At 42.9% G+C, this 22101-nt stretch overlaps 1 protein-coding gene across 1 annotated transcript; it reads left to right on the forward strand.

Moving 5' to 3' along the window:
- The first annotated feature begins 1874 nt into the window (after positions 1–1874).
- On the forward strand, positions 1875–20934 carry arglu1b (arginine and glutamate rich 1b). The gene is made up of 4 exons (XM_080752972.1): positions 1875–2531; positions 9474–9699; positions 15288–15371; positions 18058–20934. The coding sequence occupies exons 1-4, from the start codon at positions 2095–2097 to the stop codon at positions 18220–18222; spliced, it is 912 nt and encodes a 303-aa protein (XP_080609098.1). The 5' UTR covers positions 1875–2094; the 3' UTR covers positions 18223–20934.
- Positions 20935–22101: the final 1167 nt, after the last annotated feature.

Here is a 22101-nt window from a genome sequence, read left to right on the forward strand (position 1 = left end):
TTCTCCTTGTTCTGCCAATCGGTATATTATCTTATGTCCCTGTGACTAAATTTATGAACTAAAGATAAAGCTCTTAATTTAGCCTGTGATAAGAAAATCTAAAAATGAACATGGTGATGTTGCATATAGCTTGTCGCACAAGAAAAGAGAAACATTGTGAAGTACTAAATGCTGATTAAAAACCTGTTTTGAAGCCTGTTTTGGAGAGTGCAACAAAACTGAGCAAAAATCCTGTGAGCTATGATTCCATTTGTACACTCCCAGAGTTAAAGACCTGTAATGGTCACTACGTTTTTATGTGTTTCTGGTTATACCATTGTCTGCTCACTTGCATGTCCATGGCAAACATATTTTTTTTTACAAAAGAGTGATGACCCCCGGATGGGAGGAATCCATGCCCCTGCTTTATATTCCCCCATTCATCTTTTATGATCGTTGGACATTTTTATCCCTGCTTCTGGTTAGACTGAAATTAAATCATTTTCATTTTGGGAAATGAGTGTATCATGTTAATAATAATATCACAATTTAACCATTTAATAAAAAAAAAATAAGTGAACCGTTGGCTAACATATTTTTCTAATACTTTTTCTAACGTTTTATATAAATACATTTAAAAAGAAAAGATAGACAATCTAACACGTCATATCGTGATACATATGCATTGTGAGGTTACATCTACTATTTTCCTTATTTGTCGCACTCAGACGTATGAAAGGATTAAAGAAATGCCTCCCTCCTTCTCTGTTTTGAATTGAACAAACTGAACCCTGCATCTGTGCATGAATGACAATTAACTTGAACTACAGGTTTTCTTGCCTTTTCTTCAGAATCACTTATTCATAGAAAAACAACAGGCTCAAGTACATTCTTGACTTTTTATTCTGAGGAACAGAAGCAACTTTTCAGTCAGAAATACATTTTTCACTTTGAGAACCAATGTTTTCAGAGTATAACTCTGAAAACTAAAACATTGTTAGCCTACTCCCCATCCAGACCAGGGTCCATTCCTATACAAACCCATTGTAACTTCAAACACCATTTTAACCATGATAGATTCATCAAAAACACCCGTCTTCTTTTCTGGTGACTCATAATACCCTCCTAATACGTGAGCTGGCCATGTATTTTCGATAACTATTTTCATTTATTTGTAATATTTTTAAATAAATTATATATATATATATAGATATATATATTAGGAGGGTAGTATGAATCACCAGAAAAAAGACGGTGTTTTTGATGATGGTTAAAATGGAGTTTGTAGTGTGCCCTGGATGGGGGAGTGTCTGCAAAAATTAATATCAAGTATCTAAATATTGAATCAAGCAAATTAAAAACTGTCCAGGGTGTTCACAAAGGCACGAGTAGAAAATAAAATTACCCAAAGTTTTGTTGAAAGTAGAATATCCCTTTAACATTGATTTTACCATATAAATTGGGTTCTCAGTATACCAAATACCATTAAATGTGGGTCCGTAGCCTAATGCATGTCAAACTGGGGTCCTTGAAATTAAAATGGTTGGGAATCTGATTTTTATTATATTTTAACACTTGCTTTGGCAATATAAACGTATGTTTTCTCATGTTAATAAAGCTCCTTTGAATTGCTAGTAAAATTCTTCTCTCATGGGGGCCCCTAGCTGGTATATCTTTTCAAATGGGGGTCCACGGGCGAATAAGTGTCAATTTGGGGGTCCTTGACATGAAAAAGTTTGAGAACCACTGAACTATTAAACAGACGAGTTCCCAGAAGTTCCTGACACAGCCAGGACACGAACGAACAACCCCGAGAGCCGCCGGAAAACAACGAGCCGCGGTGCACGCTGGGGAAGATAGGCCCAACCATCTGACCGTCCGCCATCTTTCTTTACCGCAACTCAACCAGGGGACTTAAATAACAACCAAGATTCTAACGAGCATTTCCGCGATATAACGACGTTTTATCCAAACCGAACGACCCCACAGCGACGCGTAAGGAACTCTGACACCCGTAACGACCGCCCGTTCCCCGGACGGACGCGCACATCAGCCCCGTTAAAGCGTTAACCGGGGGGGTCGGTCGGAGCGAAAGCAGCAGCAGCAGCAGCCATCATGGGCCGCTCGCGGAGCCGCAGCTCGTCCCGCTCCAACAAGCACGCCAAGAGCAGCAAGCACAGCAAGAAGCGAGGCTCGCGCTCCCGCAGCCGCTCCAGGGACAAGGAGCGCTCCTCCAAGAAGCGCTCCAAGTCCCGGGAGGCCAAGCGGAGCCGCAGGGAGCGGCGAGAGTCCAGGGAGAGGGAGAGGGAGAGGGAGAGGGAGAGGGACCGCGCCAGCCGCTCCAGGTCGCGGTCCACCACGGCGGTTGCAGCCGGCGCCGCGGCCCCGTCCTCCCGCGGCAGCAGGGCGGCCCTGCCGCCGGAGAGGCCCGCGTCGCCGCCGGAGAGGATCGACATGTTCGGCCGCACGCTGAGCAAGAGGACCGCGCTGGACGAGAAGCAGCGCAAGGAGGAGGAGGAGAAGAGGGCCGAGATGGAGAGGCAGAGGAAGATGTGAGTTTGTGTGTGTTTGTTGACGTGTGTTAGCCTCTCTTATTAGCCTCTGATGCTAACCTGCTGCTAGTGCTTGTTGCCCTGCGTTCAGCCGGTTGCTGTTAGCATGCTAACGGTGTCAGTAGCACAGTAGCATGCTAACGTTAGCCTCCTGCAGACCTGCTGCTGCTGCTGCAGAGCAGACAGACAGACATGCATCCGAGCAGACAGACAGACATGCATCCGGGCGGTCAGTTCAGGCCAGGACAACATGTCACATCTCTCTGCATCTCTGTGTTACTGACTGACCATCAGCAGGAGCAGAACGTGGCCATTTGTTTACCCACACAATAACCAGTAGTGCTAATGGGAAGACGTACCACGTTGTAGAAATACCAAATGAATAGTTACATTGCCAAAGCAAATGTCAAAATAAAATAAAACCTCCACTGATGAATGTCGTCCACAGATGAATGCCAATTCAATTCAAGGGAGCTATATTGGCACGAGAAAACATACGTTTAAGTTTTAAGTTTAAAACGTAATATAAACTGTTGAAAATGGAGAGAATATATACAGTTGAAGGGGCTGCAGCATTGTGTTGTATATACAGGGTATGAAGCTTTTTTGGAACAAATGTCAGCATTTCTTTTTTCTCAATACAATTTCAACAGCATAGAAATGAAGGGGGGGAGCCTCAAATTTAAAATGTGTTTAAAGGTAGCAGCTCTGTTTATACTGTGTGTGCAGTAGGTCTGGAATGGATGCCTTTCAGTGTTGTCAATGTCAATGTTCTGTTTACCCCACATTCCCCAGGGGCTCTTTTCCAAAGCCCTTGGAAATTGCTCAGTTACCAAAGCAGGCACATAATGTGGATTTTTTTTAAAAGCAGAACAGGCCCTCTGAATGTCCGAAGGATAAGTGTCAGACTGTTCATATTTATCTATCTAAATGAAATCACTTGGTTTTTTGTTTTATCTAGTCCCAACACTATATCACAAAATCGATATTGCCCAGTACTACTATCCCAGGCAGACGTTGTCCAGTGATTGCAGCCTGAACACAGTCAGTGTCGGTGTCACACAGGTGGCGACTGTGTCACCTGTGTTGACATAGTAGGGTAATTGGATCGAGTAAAGGAAAGGCATATATGCCCTCCATGAGCTGTATGTGGACTTCATGTCTGCTATACAATTAGAATAGCAGTGGTGGTTCTGAAACTTTTTAATTTCAAGGACCACCATAACTCTTGAGAGTGTACAAATAGACCCGTACCATTTCTATTTGTACACTCTAAAGAGTTACAGTCCAGACATGTAAGCGACCATTTTCAACCCCTATGCGGGAACCAGAGCACACGAGCGGAGTGGAGCGATGACAAAAGCCGCTCCGCGCTCCAGAGGGCTCTTGTCCCACTCCCTCGTCGCTCTGGTCAGCCACCGGGCCGCTCCGCTCCCCGCCTCTCCATCGCTCAACTTGATTTTCGCATCTCTCGCTCCGCGCTCGCTCCGCTCAGTGTTGTCAATCAGAGTCCAAAAAGTAGTTTGCTACCATGTCCGAAACACTTTCTCCTTTGCCAGTGTGTTCCCAACACAAATGGCTGCGCTAACGTGAGCCACGGCATTGATGGAGACTTGGAGAGCTTTCCACTCGCCACTGTTTTGTTGGAAACATGCGGCGCGCGGCCCCAACAGGATCGGCTCATAGTGGAGGAGGGTCGGCGCTCAGACCCATTATAAAAGTCCGCGCTCCACTCCGCTCGTATGCTCTGGCAGGAACGCCTACTGAGTGGCAAAAAAACTACTTTCTGGCCACGATATCCCATACATCCCAAACAGAAAAGTTGTATCTGATTGCATTAAACAACGTCAAACTCCCTTTGCCACTCGATATGCCTCTCACTTTATGCATGCGCATACCCTCTATTGCCGGGTATTAGAGATGGACCGATGGCAACATTCTTGGCCGATACCGATCCACCGGTTTTATGAAGGTCTGACTAGAAAATAGGGTTGCTCCAATACCCTTTTTTTTCAGGCCAAGTAGGCCTACAAGACATACTTCAATTTGAGTACCAATAAGCTAGAAGAACACTAATGCCAAATCAATCACAATAGTGCAATATCCAAAATCACAGACAATATCCAGCCTGATATGACCGCCTGGACTAGGCAGGTGGAAAGCAGGTGACGCATGCTTTTTTTCCCTTCTTTTTGGCATTGACACAGCATTATGGAATATACAGTATCCTTACATTGCAAAGGTAATCAGTCAGGTGTAGACATTAAGGGAAATTTACTACTGGCCCTCAGATTCGTTCACGATGTTCGTGAACGAATCGAGTTTTTTTGAACGGCTCTTTGAAATGAACGATGGGATCCGGATCATAGTAGGGAGCCTTCTTCTTGAGTCTTTTGAACGGCTCTTTGAAAGGAGCGGATCCCAAAGATCCGGCTCACTTCAAAGAGCCATAAATCCCATCTCTAGTCCTAACCAGCGCAGTGAGTGCAGAAGGCAAATATGCTCTTTCTTTGATCGGATCACGCAACGCTATGTTTTAGCGGTAATTAGGAGACGATTTCACAGAAATCATTACAAAACACAGTACCACAGGGAACACACATGTGAAATTATATATAGAACGTTTTACTTGACATTTTATTTTCAAGTCATTATGTTCACTGGCCCAAACGGGCAAGTCGCTGGTGAGTTCTAGTGGCCCTGTCAATCAAAAAGGTACAACCGGGCCACCGGGCTAGTTATAATGTCGACTGCTGAATTAGCACCATCTGTATTCTGTAGGCTGCCACTAAGTAGACTGGCTGCTACTTGCTAATGTTTACTTTAGTCACAGGACCAGAGCATCATGCTGTGCAGTGCCATAGACACAATTGGCATAAAACTGGTATTTATGTCAGTGATTCGGCCGGTTTGATATCATACCTGCCGATTTTTGATATTGGCCGATTCTGATTTCCATCCCTACCGGGTATATCATTAATTAATTCAGTTGCCAGTGCCAGGGTTTTTAAAATTAAAGCAGTGATTCCTGCAGACTTGTAAGCCTATCTTATCAATGAATTTAGTACATAATATTGTAGCGCAGCCCCAAAAAACTGCAGCGACTCGCCTTGGCAGTCTGGTCCATTTGGTGCCATGCATTTTACCCATTTTGAGTAGTAGAAATGCTCACACCACCAAAAACACACAAAACTGCTCTTTTAAGAGCTAACCAAACATAATTACTGCTAAATATCCCTCATCAGCACTATAATCAGTTCAAGAGCTTGTGTTGTGTGTGAGCTGTCATTCCCGTGTTGCTGGTTCTCTGAGTGGGTTGGATGGATGAATGAAGCAGTCAAGTGGCTGTCTTTGCGTCGGTCGCAAAAAGAAACGACAAATGCCAATGCGCGACTCCCCCAAAGGCATCCTCCCGGGACCCCACTTGGGGTTGCCACGCATAGTTTGAGAACTGATTCAATCAAGTTTTTTTTTAAATAGTCACAAAATAGCTTATATACAAGCTCCCATTTTGAGCTTGTAGATCAGCAAATTATGCTCAACACCGTCCATTATACAACAAAGTATTTTAAGTGGTTAATCAGTTGAATCATTTTTTTTTGTGGAAAATCCACCTAGACATCACCCTAGACTTAATGACAGCACAATTGCAATACAATATGCACAGAACAATATAGTGTCAAATGCAGTACATCACTCACAGATTTGATACAGTTCTCATCTTGTATTTGTGAACAGGCCAACAGAGACAGTTAAGGCCTCTTTCTTCTCTGACAAATGTGTTTAGTTAGCATGTATATTTGTGTATTTAATTTGTCAGTGTGGCACCATCAGTTGTGTTATTCAAATGTATGAAAAAAATGTCATGTCAAACTGTGAGCGATGAAGAACAAACAAAAGAGAGAGAAATGTTTCTAGTTTTGTAACTTTATGCCCTTTTTGACAAAATGAGTGAGTTAACTTGACCAAGCATTTCTTATCTATTCCTGTCATTGTCCACGGTTCACCCTATCCAATAACACAGCAGGCTGTATATTTGAGACGGATAACAAAACCTTAACTTACTACCTTAAAATAGAGCATCCCCCCCCCCCCCCCCCCCCCCAACCCTGACAAGCAGTTGGAATTGTAGGACTTGAGGCTTTACATTTAGCTTGACTCAGTTCCAAAGATAAATATGTGAAAATAGCAGATCTACATGCACACAAGCTGCGAGGCCTTGTGCATCTAGCTAATATTTAACATATTTTTATAGTGTAGTTTGTTGCTTTTCTAATTTAGAGCCATTAAAAAGTCCTTAAATGGTCACTTTAGAAATGTGCAGACTTTTGTTTACTGTGTTGAGTGAGAAAACATTAAAGCAAATCATCTGGGGACCCCTCCCTAAATCATGCGGAGACCCCCCTGGAGGTCCCGACCCACAGGTTGAGAACCACTGCCCTAGAACGTAGTGGGCGCAAACGATAACCGGATGACCCCTTGCAGGTTTATCATAACTCATCTAAATTGCAGTCCCATTATTTGCTAGAATTTCCGCTATACACGTTTGCTCTTTCTACCCTTTCTAGTTATGGGAAAGAGAGTAAAGCGCAAGACTTTCACACACATTACCATTAATCTTGTAAGGGATAACGGGAGTGTTGAATCACTATTGCCAACAAAAAAAACAGGGTCAGCTTCTGTTAACGGCTGCAGCTGCAGAGCAAACTGGCTGTCTCAGCAGGTGTTCCCAAAACAGCAACACCGCCGCTGGACCGCCACAGTGTCTATCAGTGGTGTTCAAACTGTTACTGTTACACCAATGGGCAACTTGGTCAATATCACAAGGCACACCTGCATTCTTAGCAGACATAGCGGATCTACAAGCTCATAATGCCTTGCTAATTGCTATGCGTTGTGAGCTTGCTTGAGTATTTTCGCTATTAATAATGGCAATACCGAAAATATAGTTGTTGAAATGTTTTACGTTACAGTGATTGGGGGAAAAAAACACCATTCATAACTTTTTAATAGTTGTATATTGATATAATTATGTGTAGTTATTATGTGTAGTCACAAAAATGCAACACACACACACACACACACAATCTGTCTCTCTCTCTCTCGCTTTCTTTCTTTACTTTTTCAGCAGGGCATGTTTACCCTTTGCCCCCTGGCCTGTGTATTTCAGAGGCTAGTTGGACATGTGTGCCACAGGCCACATGACCTCCACCGTCATTTCTGTCTTAAAAACGTTAGAAGCGAGTGCCACCGGTTACTGCCACATCCCTCTCATTGTCTCGCTGACAGTCGATATCAGTCTAATGTGGAAGCTGCCATTTTGTGTGTGAGAGAGAAAGGCAGCCAGAAGGCACAGGAGACATCTGAGACCCCAACACACACACACACACACACACACACACACACACACACACACACACACACACACACACACACACACACACACACTGTCCCACACCTGGCAGGCTGGCCCAATGGAGTGTACCCTCCTTTTGACTGCGTCGTAGCCACGGGGCCACTTAACCAGCCATACAAATGTAAAAAATAAAGAGATTGACACTTGGGAGATAAGGAAGTACTGACGTGATGTCCGACCAGGGACAGTCCAGGTGCTCTGCTTTCCAAACCAAGGTTAACCTTCAAGAGGGGCATGGGAGGAAGGAGGGAGGTTTTGGCTTTCGTATGTTTTGTAGTTTAGTGCCAGAAGCAATGTCCCAACATAACCGCCCCAATAATTGCTTCCTGTTGAGAGTGAAATGGAAACAGTTTTAAAAGCATTTCTGAATGGGGAAACAGGATGACAGGTTACCCACACCTGAGTATTGATGGTCGCAGACTGACTCTTTCGCTCCCTAGGGCAAGTGGTTTCTCAAACCTTTTCAAGTCAAGGACGCCCCAATTATATCTTTGGCCACTGACCCCAATGTGAGGATTTTATGCCAGTTACCACTGAAAGGTTTGAAATAAATGGTCAAAAATGATGATTTTAGTTAAGTTTTTAATTTTGTAAACACAACATGCAGTTATTGTTCTTTTTTAAACCTTGTTTTCCAATTCATCCAAGTTATTTAATGAATTAGCTTTAGATAACTATAATAACCTTAGATTGTACCAGAAGAAGCGTGATCTGAACCACACTATATCCAAAGTGCCCTGTTATGGTTTTACATGTGGTCTGACAGGATGACAGGTGACTTAACTCTGTTTCTTGTCAGCTCTCACTGGCTCATTGACTCCTATAGGGGTGTGTTGATGTGTTAACTTTCACCATAACACCTTGGTAAAAACCAGTAGTGGTGGTGGTGACCTACAAGCACACAATGCGTTGTGATGCATTGTGAGCTTGTAGATCTGCTATTTTCACATTTTGCTACCAATACTTTTAATTCCAGACTTTTTCTTGTAACAGTGTCTCTACATTGCAGTATTGATACTTTTACTTAAAGGAGCTATAGTCAACTTTTTCTTGGAAAAACGGATGCTAAAATAAAAATAATGTTTCGAAAATGTTTTATAAAAGAATAAGCTTCATATATGTGTTTCAATTCAAAAATGAACACAAAAAAAATGAACACACAAAGTGTCAGGCCGACACTTTGTTTACATCCTAGTCTAACACTATCAAAGAATAGACTAGAATGTAAACAAAGTGTCGGTCTGACAATGGCCAAAATGATTATTTTATCATTATTTTATGCTTTTTGTGGTCATTTTTGAATTGAAACACATGTACGAAGCTTATTTTTTTATAAAATATTTTCGAAACATTATTTTTATTTTAGCATCCGTTTTTCAAGAAAAAGTTGACTATAGCTCCTTTAAGTAAACATTTGAGTACTTTTTCCAAAATTGACTCTAACGAACCCTTGTTCCTCTGTCCTTCCTGCCCTTCTCCACTGTGTCTCCTCCCTCTCTCCTTCCACGTCGTCCTCCCCCTCCCAGCCGCCAGCAGGAGATCGAGGAGAAGCTGATCGAGGAGGAGACGGCGCGCCGCGTGGAGGAGCTGGTGGCCAAGCGGGTGGAGGAGGAGCTGGAGAAGCGTAAGGACGAGATCGAGCGGGAGGTGCTGCGGCGGGTGGAGGAGGCCAAGCGCATTATGGAGCGACAGCTCCTGGAGGAGCTGGAGCGCCAGCGCCAGGCGGAGCTGGCGGCGCAGAAAGCCAGAGAGGTAACGCTCGGTCGTTTGGAACGGCAAACCCCCTCCTCCTCCCTCTCTCCTTCTCCTTCCCCCATGCCCGGCCCCCCGTCTCTGGGGGGCCGTGGTCGTGGCGGAGGGCGACCCCTCTTTTACTGTTCTGACTGTAACCCAGCCATGGCACAAGGTTCACCGTGTTGTCGGAGAGGGTGGCCGAAAGGTTGCGACATGCGACGAGTGGGCTAGTGATTTTTTTTTTCTTTTACACAAGTGGGCTAGTGACGTTTGTACAAGTGGCTACTGAATTGGCTAGTTACACAGCGGCTGGTGGATTCCAAAATTAACCATTTGCACAATTTTCTAAATAGAACAGAACCCTTAAATAATGATGGCTAACGTGCTAACGTGCCAGCCATAGAAAAAGGTTTGCAGCATGTTTTATAGTGGTGGTGACTAGGGCTGTATATCGGAATCTATGATGACTATTGACCCTGTTACTATACAGCAGGGGTTCCCAAACTTTTTTGTCTTAGGGCACCCCATCAATATTTTTTTAAATCCGAGGCACCCCTACATTCTAATTTTCACTCCCAGCACCTTATATTTACATATTGTTGTTGTCGGGTGTAAACCTTGTATGTCCAAAACCGTTCGTTTTGTATTTATCATCTAAAACAATTACTAAACTAGTGAAAACAGCCGATCTACAAGCACACAACGCCTCGCTTTGAGGAAAACGTTGAGATAATAGCCATTTTGGTTAGAACTGAGATACTAAATATGTGTCCAAATAAATTCCAAATATTATCAAATTATCTCGCGGCACCCCTGGACTGCCGTCGCGGCAACCCCAGGGTGCCCCGTCACCCACTTTGAAAACCCCTGCTATACAGGGCCGATTCAATATGTTCCCATGTATTCTCCAAGGCAATATATTGAAATTTAAATAGTATGAATATTGACATTAAAATATCATGCTTCTCGATTAATCACTAAAGTAATCGACGGAACAATCTCTCAGAAAATAATGGGATAGGTCGGTGGGACCCTAGTGCAGTTTCTAGATGTGTAGTTGGTGGTGGTTAAAGGACAACTTTGGTTTTTTACAACAAGGGTTCATATTTTAGATTGTAATTAGAGAAAAGAAAAAGTGAGTGTTAAAATGTTTTCATTTGCTTCGTTCTATTGTTTTATTGCGTTCACCATGCTAAAATGAGGGTCATGCGTACGCATGGGGGCATGCGTACAAATGGCTAAATATGTCTTTTTCGACACAATAAGCCAGCAGTTTCTTTACTGCTATTTACAGTAACACTTCTAGCCCCCATAAGTCACATCCAACCATGAAAGGTTGCGTTGTATCTTGGGAATGGGCTTATTCTGTGTAAAATGACTTATTTAGCCACTTGTACGCATGCCCCAACCACTGAAATAAGAATCTCTAAAACAATAGAAAGAAGTAAATGAAATAATTTTAATACTCATCTTTTATATTCTTTAATTACAATCCAAAATATAAACCCTTGTTGTAAAAAACTAAAGTTGTCCTTTAATGACAGCCTCAGTGGTATTCAGTGAGGAACCTTTCACCATAGGTAAAAGGCAGCTATTCTGCCACTGTTTTCATAGTGGAACGGCAAAGCCCCGAGTCGACCCCAATCTCCCACTGTGAGAGTTTTACCATGGCTGAGTTACAAAACTTTAACCAACTTCATTCTCTTTACATCATCTTATATATATTATGTTTGCTAATATGTAAGTAAAGCGTCTCCTTTTTCTTTTACATGTAATAAAGACATATTTTTGTAAGTTGACAATGTAGTCCATGTCTGTTCCCTAGCGGCAATCTTTCATTTATTACTTAACATTTAGAAATCACTGCTCTTAAATATCAGTTTTAGCTTTGCCGCATTGGCCTATATATACACACTTTTTGTTAGAGTAGAGGCATACATGTATTTGTATAATAAGACTGGCTTTTAGACTTAAACAGTCAAAAGCAAATACGAATTACAATAATTCTTTACGGCTCTGTATTCTGCTCTACGCTGAAGACTAAGGGTTCACCAGGGGGTTCCCTGTAACATCTTAACAGGCTCAGCAATCATCTTAGGTTTATTGTCTAAACATTTTCATTTAACCCCAAATTGATTTTTTTTTTAACAAAGGGTGTTCCTCAAGGTACCATCCTGGGGGTTCCCACCGATTGTCAACCAAAGCAGAGATTGCTATACTATTTGACATAGACGGGTGTTTGAGGGGAACCCCCCTCTGTTAACCCTCCTAACCCCCTTCCTTCATAACGTAGAGACATTTGTTGACACTACAGTATTAAACTATTGTGAAGGAGAGGCGCTGTTTAAAGCAAAGCGACCCCGATTCGCCCAGGGAGCAGCCGCTGACTCGGTACTAATGGGGTGAGAAATGTGCTCCCAACGCATGAGTCTTCCTCCCCACAGCCCCTTAACAAGCAGTGGGAGAGTCGAGTTCTTTCTTTTTCTACAATAGAATAGGAAGCTTATCACCCATTGGCTTTGCTGCAGTGCGATCAATAACAAAGAAGAATGTGTTAGAAATTAAACTATACTCGAGGTTGACAGTTCTTCCTCTTCAGTTTTTCCTTTTTTTTACGTCCTGCCCCCCTTCCCTCCCATCAGGGGCGTCGCATGGAGGGGGGGAAGTGGGACTGAGTTTCTAGGGCCCACGGTGGAGGGGCCTTAATTATTTTATACTTTAGCTTTTGAAAAATGGCAGATATACAAGCTCACAGCGCGCGCTGCGAGCTTGTAGATCTGCTATTTTTGAAAAGTCATGAAAATGTGTGTAAATCTTTGAATATATGTACTTTTTTTAAGCAAACATTTGTAACTCAAATACTGCTTCTGGGGGGGTCCCTGGAACTAAATGTTTATATCATTTTGGGGGTCCTAATCATATGAAAAGGTTTGAGCGCCACTTGACATAAAAAAACATAGCTTTTTCAAAAAAAAACTTAGAAGGATTTGAAATATTCAAAGATTTTCACGATTTTTCAAAAATAGCAGATCTACAAGCTCGCAGCGCGGCACTGTGAGCTTCTATATCTGCTATTTTTCAATAGTTAAAGCACTCAGCCCCCTATGAAGAACATTCATGGGGGGCCCGCAATGAAACCTTGTACCCAGGACCCAGAATGTGGTGTGACACCCCTGCTCCCATAATGCTTCTTGTTTTGAGAAGCTCCTAATAGAAGGCATCCGCAGGGACGACGGTGCAGGACACTGCTGTTTCCCGTCTCAAAGGTCACCCAGTGTCGTTTAACTCTTATTTGATAGATTTATATATTGTCCTATAATATTTCTTTGCTGCTGCGTTGTGAAAAGACTAACACATTTCTTTTTTTTTACATTTATTTTGAAGACAATCAAATGTGCTATGTTGTCCTCATCATTTTCTTCTCCTTCAGGCCTGCAGCTCAGTTCCATGTCCTGTTTCTGTATAATCTGTTTTTTTGAATGTTTTTAATTTGACACGAGACTTTGTGTTTTAACGCCACCACCTTCCTAGCGAGCGTTTGAACTGAGCTATAGCCTGCAGTCTCCCAGCTCGCCCGCTCGCCCGCCCACTCACACGCTGCTGTCCTCACACACGCACACACTGCCCCCCCCCAAACACACACACACACTCATACACACTGTTATACACCCCTGTCACACACACACACAACAAGGTTACTATAGCATTGCATTTTAGTTTTTCTTTTATTTCACTTTGATTTTTTGTTTTAATTTTAACACATTAAACGCCCACGTGGTGCCCACGCGCCAATCTCTTTGATGTTTACGTGTGCCCACGACGCGTTCAACGCGTTGTACAGTAAACTATACTGTACTGTAGCTACTGCACTTGGCTACCGCGGTGATGAAACAAACTCCATTTCCCAACATGCAGCGCGAAATTACGTCACCCGGACGTGCTGTCTGTCTCGTTGACTTCCTGTTTTTTTTTTCTCAAAACGGCAGCCTCTTCTACCGGCCGTAACACAAATACTGTGGCTTAGAATTGATAAAAAACGGTCCTGACTGAAAGAAAAGATTTTCGCGAAATAAACAGGACATACTTGGATTACATTTACTCTGATTACTTTTCTCGCCAGTACTTCGAAGGTAGGTAAAATGGCGGGTTGCCATGGGCACCAGCAAATTAAACATCGAATAATCCAAGCACCCGATGTGTTAAAGCAGATTTGCTATTTTTATAAAAGTTTTTGAAAATGCCTAGTTGAGTTTTTATTAGTTGATAGTTTTATGTTATTTTATTTTATTGTAAAACTATCACTTGAAAAGGGTCAGCTAAATAATTGGAAGCTAGATTTTAGTTTTCCAAACGCATAATACATAATAATGAACGCATAATACATATTAATCCAACTATTTGAAATTGAGTTTGTTTTTGTCCAAATCTAGTTTTTAGTTCCACGGCTATAATATCCTTGGACACACACACACACACACACACACACACACACACACACACACACACACACACTGCTGCCCCATACTGTAGCTGAACACAGCTCCCAAACACCCACCCCGTCTCCCCTGGTTACTGTCCCTACACTCTCTGGGCACCTGGGCGGCTCTAGAGAAAAGGAAGAGAGACTTAAAAAAAACTGAACAGAGAACGCGAGCTGGCAGCTGCAGGTATAAACTGTAACAGAGATCAGAGTTTGTAAGACAGAGGAATCATGGCCAGCGGTATGGCAGAGTACCCCCCATACCTACCTACCTACCCACCCACCCACCCGCCCCCAGGAGCGCTTCTGTCTCTCTGCAGGGGGGCAGCTACTGTCTCTGGAGCCGTCAGTAAATATTCATCTGGTTAATGGCGAATGCTTTCATCAGTTGTGTGTAGGTACACAGGCACAGGACAATGCGTAGGTATACACACGTGCATTGGTGAGCCAAACACTATTCCACTCCTTCTTTTTTATTTGTACTACTCTAGCTTTCTTTTTGTTCATTTGTTTTGTTTTTCCCTTTTGTTTTACTTTTGCTCTTGCTTATTATAATGATGATGATAAGAAAATAAAAAAGACAAAAAGATGTTTTTATACGTCATAGAAATGTATCCTGTCTTGTCATTTCTTCTGTCATTTTTTTTATGAGTGAGACCCCGAGTGGCTTTTAATCCCCGTTTTGGTTATAATAATAAAAACGACAAGATTTTTCTTTTAATAGTCAGTCAGTCAATCAGTCAGTCATAGTCCTGAGGTGGGTGGGGGTGGGGCTACTGTGACCAATAGCAGGAGGAATAAATGAATAACATAAGAAGAGTAGCGGGTTCATTTTCCCCTTTTCCTCTAGTCTGTGCCCCTACTGTGTTTGAGAAGAAGCCTGGCAGTCTGCTGGAGTGTGGTCAAGTGTGAGAGAGGTTAAAACCATTTCTCTGCGGTGGAATGAACTAGTTTTTATATATACGTGTGTGTGTGTGTTTGACTGCTGCAGTTCAGTGTGTCTGTGTGTGCGCTGTGTGTTAAAGAAGAGGCTGAGTTTGTGTGTGTGTGCGTGCGTGCGTGTGTGCGTGTGTGGAGGCCTTGTAACCCGTTCGTGCGCTAACATAGCACCGTGTTGTCCATCCAGGAGGAAGAAAAGTCCAAACGGGAGGAACTGGAGAAAATCCTGGAAGAGAACAACCGCAAGATCGCAGACGCTCAAGCCAAACTGGTACGCATACAGACTCCATCCTGGCTGCCTGTCTGTCTCTCTCTGTCTGTCTGTCTGCCTGTACTCTCTCTTAGAAAACTACAGTCCTGACTGTCATGTAGGATTAAAGCCTTGTCATGCTGCTTTTTTGGGGAGATTCTTTTTCCTCCATTTGAGTCAAATGTACTCAAACTGCCCTCACTCTGTGTGGTGGCTTCGATCACATTAGTAAGGGGATTTTATAAGATATTTGACGAATCTGCGAAGTAAATCGTTACCAAGAAATGTCTTCACCAATGTGTTTCTAAAGGTGTGTAATAATAACTAAAAGGTTGAAATCTTTTCCTGTATAGTAAAGTTAATGGGACACAAACACAAATCGTTTTTTCTGTTTCCCCCAGGAGTTGAATTTTAAAATATTACACAACAATTTCTTGGTAACGATTTACTTTGCAGATTTTCTTATGTTCCTCTTACTACATACATCCCTGATAAGACTCTACCGCCGGTTAGCCCCGAAATCTGTTGGTGGTGAATCTGCTGCCGTTGCAAAGTATGACATCGAAATATATGGTCAATAATCCTAAAAGCCTGTTTTCCATGTGCAAGCCAGGGATGAGACTTATTTCTCCCCCCCTCTCTCTCTCTCTCCTTTTGTCCATTGCAATACACTTCTCTAGTTGGCATCCAGTTAAAATCCCACAAATGACTGTTTTTGTTGAAGTGTAACTTGGCACTTTTCACATGCAATAAAATGGTGGTTCTTTGTTGGTTTGGCAGCGGGGCCCTGGTCTTGCACCAACGATAGAAGTTAAAAACACCGGTATATATTTAATAACCCAATATTCCTCTGTTAAAGTTATTCTTTGTCCGCGACCCAGTCGGAGCATCTTGCTGCGTGCCCACGTGTGGGTCCTGATCCACCAGTTGAGAACCACTGTTTTAATGAACGGCACCTTGTACCCACAGCTTACCTAATCCACATAGTCTAACCCCATATTGGAAAAAATATAGTTTTCAAATATGTTTCACAGATACAGTGTACGCTGTGTGCTGAGGCATTTAACAGTTTTGGCCTGGTCACTGTGCAAAGTAAATGCTTGTGCTGGTGTGTTACGTTCAATTTAATATGAGAGAAATGAGAACATGCTATGCCTAATAACTTGGCACACACAATGGCATTTCATAATGTACAAAGGGAAAATATTATTTTGTGCTCTGTAACTCTGTGCGTGCGCACACACGCGCCTGTGTATAAGGTCATGATTATCAATCAGACTGAGGCGCGATGCTTTGCGCGTTCATTTTTGATGCGTTCTGTTAAGCTGTGGTTTTGGCAGAGAGAGCCCTGCTATTGATGCTTATCAGTAACGCTTAACAATGAACAGTTTCTACTTAAGGCCTGAGGTCAGCCCTGGTAATCATTTGAAAGGCGTGTTTATTTGATTCAGGCCTGATTTGTCCAAGCTGTAGTGTGTGGTGAACAACCAGACCCGGAGAGAAATCAGTGTTGTTGGAGAGAGGCTGGTAGTTTGTGGGTACTTGGCTTGGAATGGGGTGGTGTTCTGTTCTGTGTGTTGCTATCCCCAAGCCAAAACCACAAATACCACACCCTCATCACGATGATTGACAACGGAGGGAGCGCTCATTTTTGTTTCATGTGATAACCTAAAACCTATCGCGTCTCCCGCCGGCTTTAGCAACCGTGACACGCTCGTCAACATCTGGGTACTCGCTCGCCTCGCGGAAAACGCAGATCTACAGGCTTGCTCTCTTTAGTGTGCTTGGGGCGTTGAGTGAACCAAGACAGCCGTTTCCCCCTAAAAGATTGGCGTGGGATTCAATGACATTGGCTTTGGAATGACATGCACCCCATTCTATCCTTATCTGACCCCGGTCTCTCTGAAACTGTGTTAAATTTGACAGCAAAGTTACATTTAGTTTTAGTCTTTTGAATACGTTTTCATTTGGTTTTAATAGTTTTTTAGTCGTCTGAAATGTTTACATTTTAGTCTATTTTTAGACGACCGAATCTACAGTCTAATTTTGTCTACAAAAATTAAAACTAAAGCTTAGTTTGTAATTTGTTTTTATTTCGTTTTCGTCAGTGAAAAATAGCAGATATACAAGCTCGCAGCGTGGCACCGAGTGCCGTGCTGCGAGCTTGTAGATCTGCTATTTTTGAAAAAGTCGTGAAAATGTGTGCAAATCTTTGAATATATGTATTTTCAAAGCGAACGTTTGTAACTCAAATTTTGCTTCTGGGTGGTCCCTGGAACTAAATATTTTTAGATGGGGGTCCGTGGCCAAATAAATATCAGTTTGGGGGTCCTCTGACATGAAAAGGTTTGAGAACCACTGACGTAGTAGTCTCTCAAGAACAGACTAACTGAGCTCCAGTTAAGTGAAAAGGACCTTTTCTTTGACTGGCCAGCCAGATTGCTGACATAGAAACACAGGGTTTTCAAAAAATCTTAGAAGGATTCAAAAGACACTTATAGTATCGGGTCAAAATTCTAATTTTCACGATTTAAAAAAAATAGCAGATCTACAAGCTCGCTGTGAGTTTGTATATTTGCTATTTTGCAATAGTTAAAGCATAAAATAAAGATGCACAATAATGTGTACCCGTTCTAAATGGGTTAATGGAAATGACGGTGTGTTTCTCCCGTGTGTGTGTGTGTGTGTGTGTGCATGGCGCTTCCAGGCCGAGGAACAGTTGCGTATCGTGGAGGAGCAGCGGAAGATCCACGAGGAGCGCATGAAGCTGGAGCAGGACCGGCAGCGGCAGCAGAAAGAGCAACAGAAAATCATCCTGGGGAAGGGCAAGTCCCGACCCAAGCTGTCCTTCTCCCTGAAGGCCACGGAATGAGAGCCCTGCCCCGCCCCAAGCCTGAACCCAACCCTTCCCCGTCCAACCACCACCAACACCCAGCACCAAACCACCGCCCTCCCTGTACACCCTGGAGCGCCGTCGTCCTCAACCTCTCCTCTCTGGAACGCTGGAAATCGCTTCGTTTTCGGAAGTGCAGAAGGGGAGGAAGGCTGAGGGAAAATGGCCGCCGCTGCTGCTGCGCCTCCACGGTTCTGAAAAGGGGCCTCACCCCAACAGTACCCCTCTCCTCTCTCTCTCTCTCTCGCTCTGCTGCAGGCTCCTCCTCCACCCGCTTCTCCACCCCTCCCCCCACACCTCCACCCACGATGACTCTAGTTTGTGCTTCTTATTCTCTCGTTTTACTTTACATTTTTTAAAGAACTTTGAACTTTTTGGTGTAGAAACGCTTCTACTTGTACCCTTTACCCCCCCCACCCCCTCCTCCTTCCATCCCATAGAGGTCTTACTTTTTGGTCTAAATGAGCCACCGTATGTCACAGTACCTGCTAACGTGTTGCTCTCTCTTCCCGCCACGACGCCAGCGGCGACGCTGCTCGCATTCCTCCCTGACTAGGAATGCACAGGTCCGACTGAACTGTTTTTTTTTTTTTTTTTTTTTTTTTAAGACAACTGTCGATGGTCAGTGTGGCCCGTCTGGCTTCTGGGTTTGTTCCTCCCTGTGCATTTCTTTTTAACCACTTTCAACCTGGCATCTCTAAAATGTAAATGTACAAGCTCGTAGACGGGCTCGTTGACAGGCTATTATTCATCATACAACAAAGTATGTAGGGCATAAGTGGTTTAAACTTTATTTTTAATTTTTATTTTAATTTACGACAGCGGCTGACGTAACGGGAAAATAAACAAAACATGTCTGAAAGCACAGTCGCCTCCTATTCTCCCCCTCTCCCCTCTCTCTCTTTCTCTCTCTCTCTCTGCTTCCTCTGCCCTGCCTGACTTTAAGAACACAAGCAGGAAACGGTTTACTCCAAATAGAAGGAAATGCAGAGTTGCAATGCAGCCTGGGGGACGGAGTTTGTGACTGTTCTGAAGGTAGCTTGTGCCCTCGCTACGGTTTTTGGACCCATTGGAATTACGTAGCCTAATCCTCCAATGAATTATAGATCCCCCCCCCCCCCCCCACACCACCATTTAAATATTTCCTACTTCCACAAGAGGAAACGCAGGCAAATTGTGAGCGGGAAGTCGGGTCACCGGCTCGATGCAGGTCAAACCCAGGGGCCCGAATCCCACACTGTCCACACCTACGAGGATGTGTGACGCGTCTCGTTTTGGGGGGGGGGGGGGGGGGGCTTTGTTGGGTCGCGTATATGTGGAAGAGAGGGAACGTTTCCTGTATGATGTAATAACAATGCTAGCCTTTGCTGTGATGTGCTGTTAAAACCCGAATGATCATCGCAGAGTGATTTGAAAAGGTCTTTGGCTCACTGAACGGAGCAACAACATCAGCATCATGTTTTATGTAAAGTCTTTGGGTAAAAAACAAAAAACAAATGATCCATCAGAAATGACTCCAGGATGAATTGTACCAAAAGGGTTCCGTTGTTGTGTCTTTAGTTTGTGGTGTAGTCCGTTAGCCACTTGAACCCCATATAGCGTCCCCTTTTGCGGGGCACGTCGGAATAGGCGCACATTCCGTGAGAATAGCCTATCGATGAGCTCAATGCGACCCTTTGTGAACTTATCGATTGGCTATTTTCAGCGAAGAGACTTTGGTGTAGAGTGGGGGGGGGGCTAATATAGAGCCCTGGGGAACCCAGTCAACTTGAGTATACCGGGGTTCAAGTGGTTAACTTGTTCTGATAGGTGTTGGTTTGGTAATGGATGTCCATTGCAAAGGTAAGGTGAGGATTGTGTGAGGAGGTCAGCAGTGTGTATGTGTGTGCATGAGAATTTGTGTGCGCGTGTGTGTTTGTGAGTTTGACTGGCAGGCTGACCTCAGGTAGGTATACAGTTTAATTTTATTCTTTTTTTTTTTTTTTTTGAGAATTATGAATTTGTCTTGTAATTTTGCCCCCCGAACTTGTTGGACTGAAAATTCACCAATAAATCCATTGAATGCGTGCGCGTGTGTGTGTGTGTGTGTGTGTGTGTGTGTGTGTGTGTGTGTGTGTGTGTGTGTGTGTGTGTGTGTGTGTGTGTGTGTGTGTGTGTGTGTGTGTGTGTGTGTGTGTGTGTGTGTGTGTGTGTGTGTGTGTGTGTGAGAGATATGGATTCTCATTCTACCTAACTTTTGGAGTATCATTGCTGTTGGGCAGAAACCTTGTATTTCCACATTTATTTATATTCCTTTCTCATAAATGAATGCCCTATTTTATACTTTATCAATGGCTGATCCACATAACGTGACACATTGTGAGTTTGTAGATCTGCTATTGCCTATTCTTTTGAATATGTTCACCTAAAAAGACATTAAGGATGCCAGGTTGAAGGCGCAAGTGTTTAATGTTAAATTTTTTATAGGCTACATAATAAGAGCTTCTGACTAAAATCACTACTTTGGAACCACTGGAATAAAAGTTCTCTTTTTTTTTTCCTAAAAAGTTACATTTTGGATGTACACGGTTTCCGCCCGGCGGCAACGATACGATGCGTAGTTGTGCTTTCACAATATGAAGACATAATGCAATGTTTTAAGTACCTACCATGTTGTGAAACTTACCATAGTCTGAAATTACAGCGGTACAATTAAACATGGTATAAACAATCGATTCTCGGGTGTGTTTTTGTTTTTCTAAAACTGTCGTCGTCAGCGATTGGCAGCAATATTTGAACCACATGATGTAATGAAAGCCCACAGGCAGCGGGTTGTCTTGATTATATGGAGCATTTCAAAATGTTGCCAATTCTATTGTATTAGAATGGTATATTATGTTGTCGGGTGGAAACCTTGTATGTCCAAAACCGTTTGTTTAGTATTTATCATTTTAAAAGTTATTTATAAAGGAGTGAGAATGGACAATCTACAAGCACGCAACGCCTCGCACTGAGAGGCGGCGTGTGCTTGTAGATCTGCTATTTTCACTAGTTCTTTGCAACAGTATTATATGATGACTGATGAGGCAGGGCTTTGATTTATGAAAAACGTGCAAATTTGAAGCTATAGGAGATACAAGGTTTCTGCTGGATAGTGATGATATATGGGTTGATACTCGTGTTACAGCACAGTAGCACGGGTTGCCATATTTTTCTCAAGTATTAGTGTTGTATTGTTTAACTTATCCACAATTTGACAATGATGGATGATATTGATGGAACTGAATGTGAAGAAACTGAGTAATCCTCCAAGTTCTCACTGTGTTTGACATACTTTATTTGGCAACTTTCAAAACAAACCCGTTATTGATCTGTACAGAAGTCGGCCGACCTGAAATTCTAGATCTTATCTGCATCTGGTTATAATATCGCCTTAATTCACTCACAGTTCTCTTCACTGTGACAGCCTCTCATTCATCACGGGTCTAAAGATGACCACGCTTCACGTGAATCCGATCTCCCTTTACACAAATATCTTGCGGTCAATGATGCGATCTGTGACATTGAGGTTTAATGGAAGTCCTGGCTACATTCTATTAAGATTGAATCAGCACGTTGACATGTCATAATATGAGAAGTGCTGGAAAGTAACTTAAATACATTTACTCAAGTAATGTACTTAATTACAATTTTGAGGTCATTTTACTTCAATTGAGTATTGAGTCATTATGAGAAGTGCTGGAAAGTAACAAGTACATTTACTGAAGTAATAAGTAATAAGGTCATTTTAGTTCAATTTAGAATTGAGTCATTGTTTGATACGGCTAAGATTGTCCTTTTTGTCCACTATTATTATTTAGCCTAATTTGAAGACTTAGA

The sequence above is a fragment of the Nannobrachium achirus genome (genome assembly GCF_963921795.1).
Source record: "Nannobrachium achirus genome assembly, chromosome: 22".
Classification (NCBI taxonomy): domain Eukaryota; kingdom Metazoa; phylum Chordata; class Actinopteri; order Myctophiformes; family Myctophidae; genus Nannobrachium; species Nannobrachium achirus.

What these genes read in the sequence shown, in the direction of transcription:
- arglu1b (XM_080752972.1), top strand. Translation starts at nt 2,095, where the DNA reads ATGGGCCGCTCGCGGAGCCGCAGCTCGTCCCGCTCCAACAAGCACGCC. An exon ending in ATGGAGAGGCAGAGGAAGAT is followed by an intron (nt 2,532 to 9,473) that starts GTGAGTTTGTGT and finishes TCCCCCTCCCAG; the next exon opens with CCGCCAGCAGGAGATCGAGG. An exon ending in CAGACGCTCAAGCCAAACTG is followed by an intron (nt 15,372 to 18,057) that starts GTACGCATACAG and finishes TGGCGCTTCCAG; the next exon opens with GCCGAGGAACAGTTGCGTAT.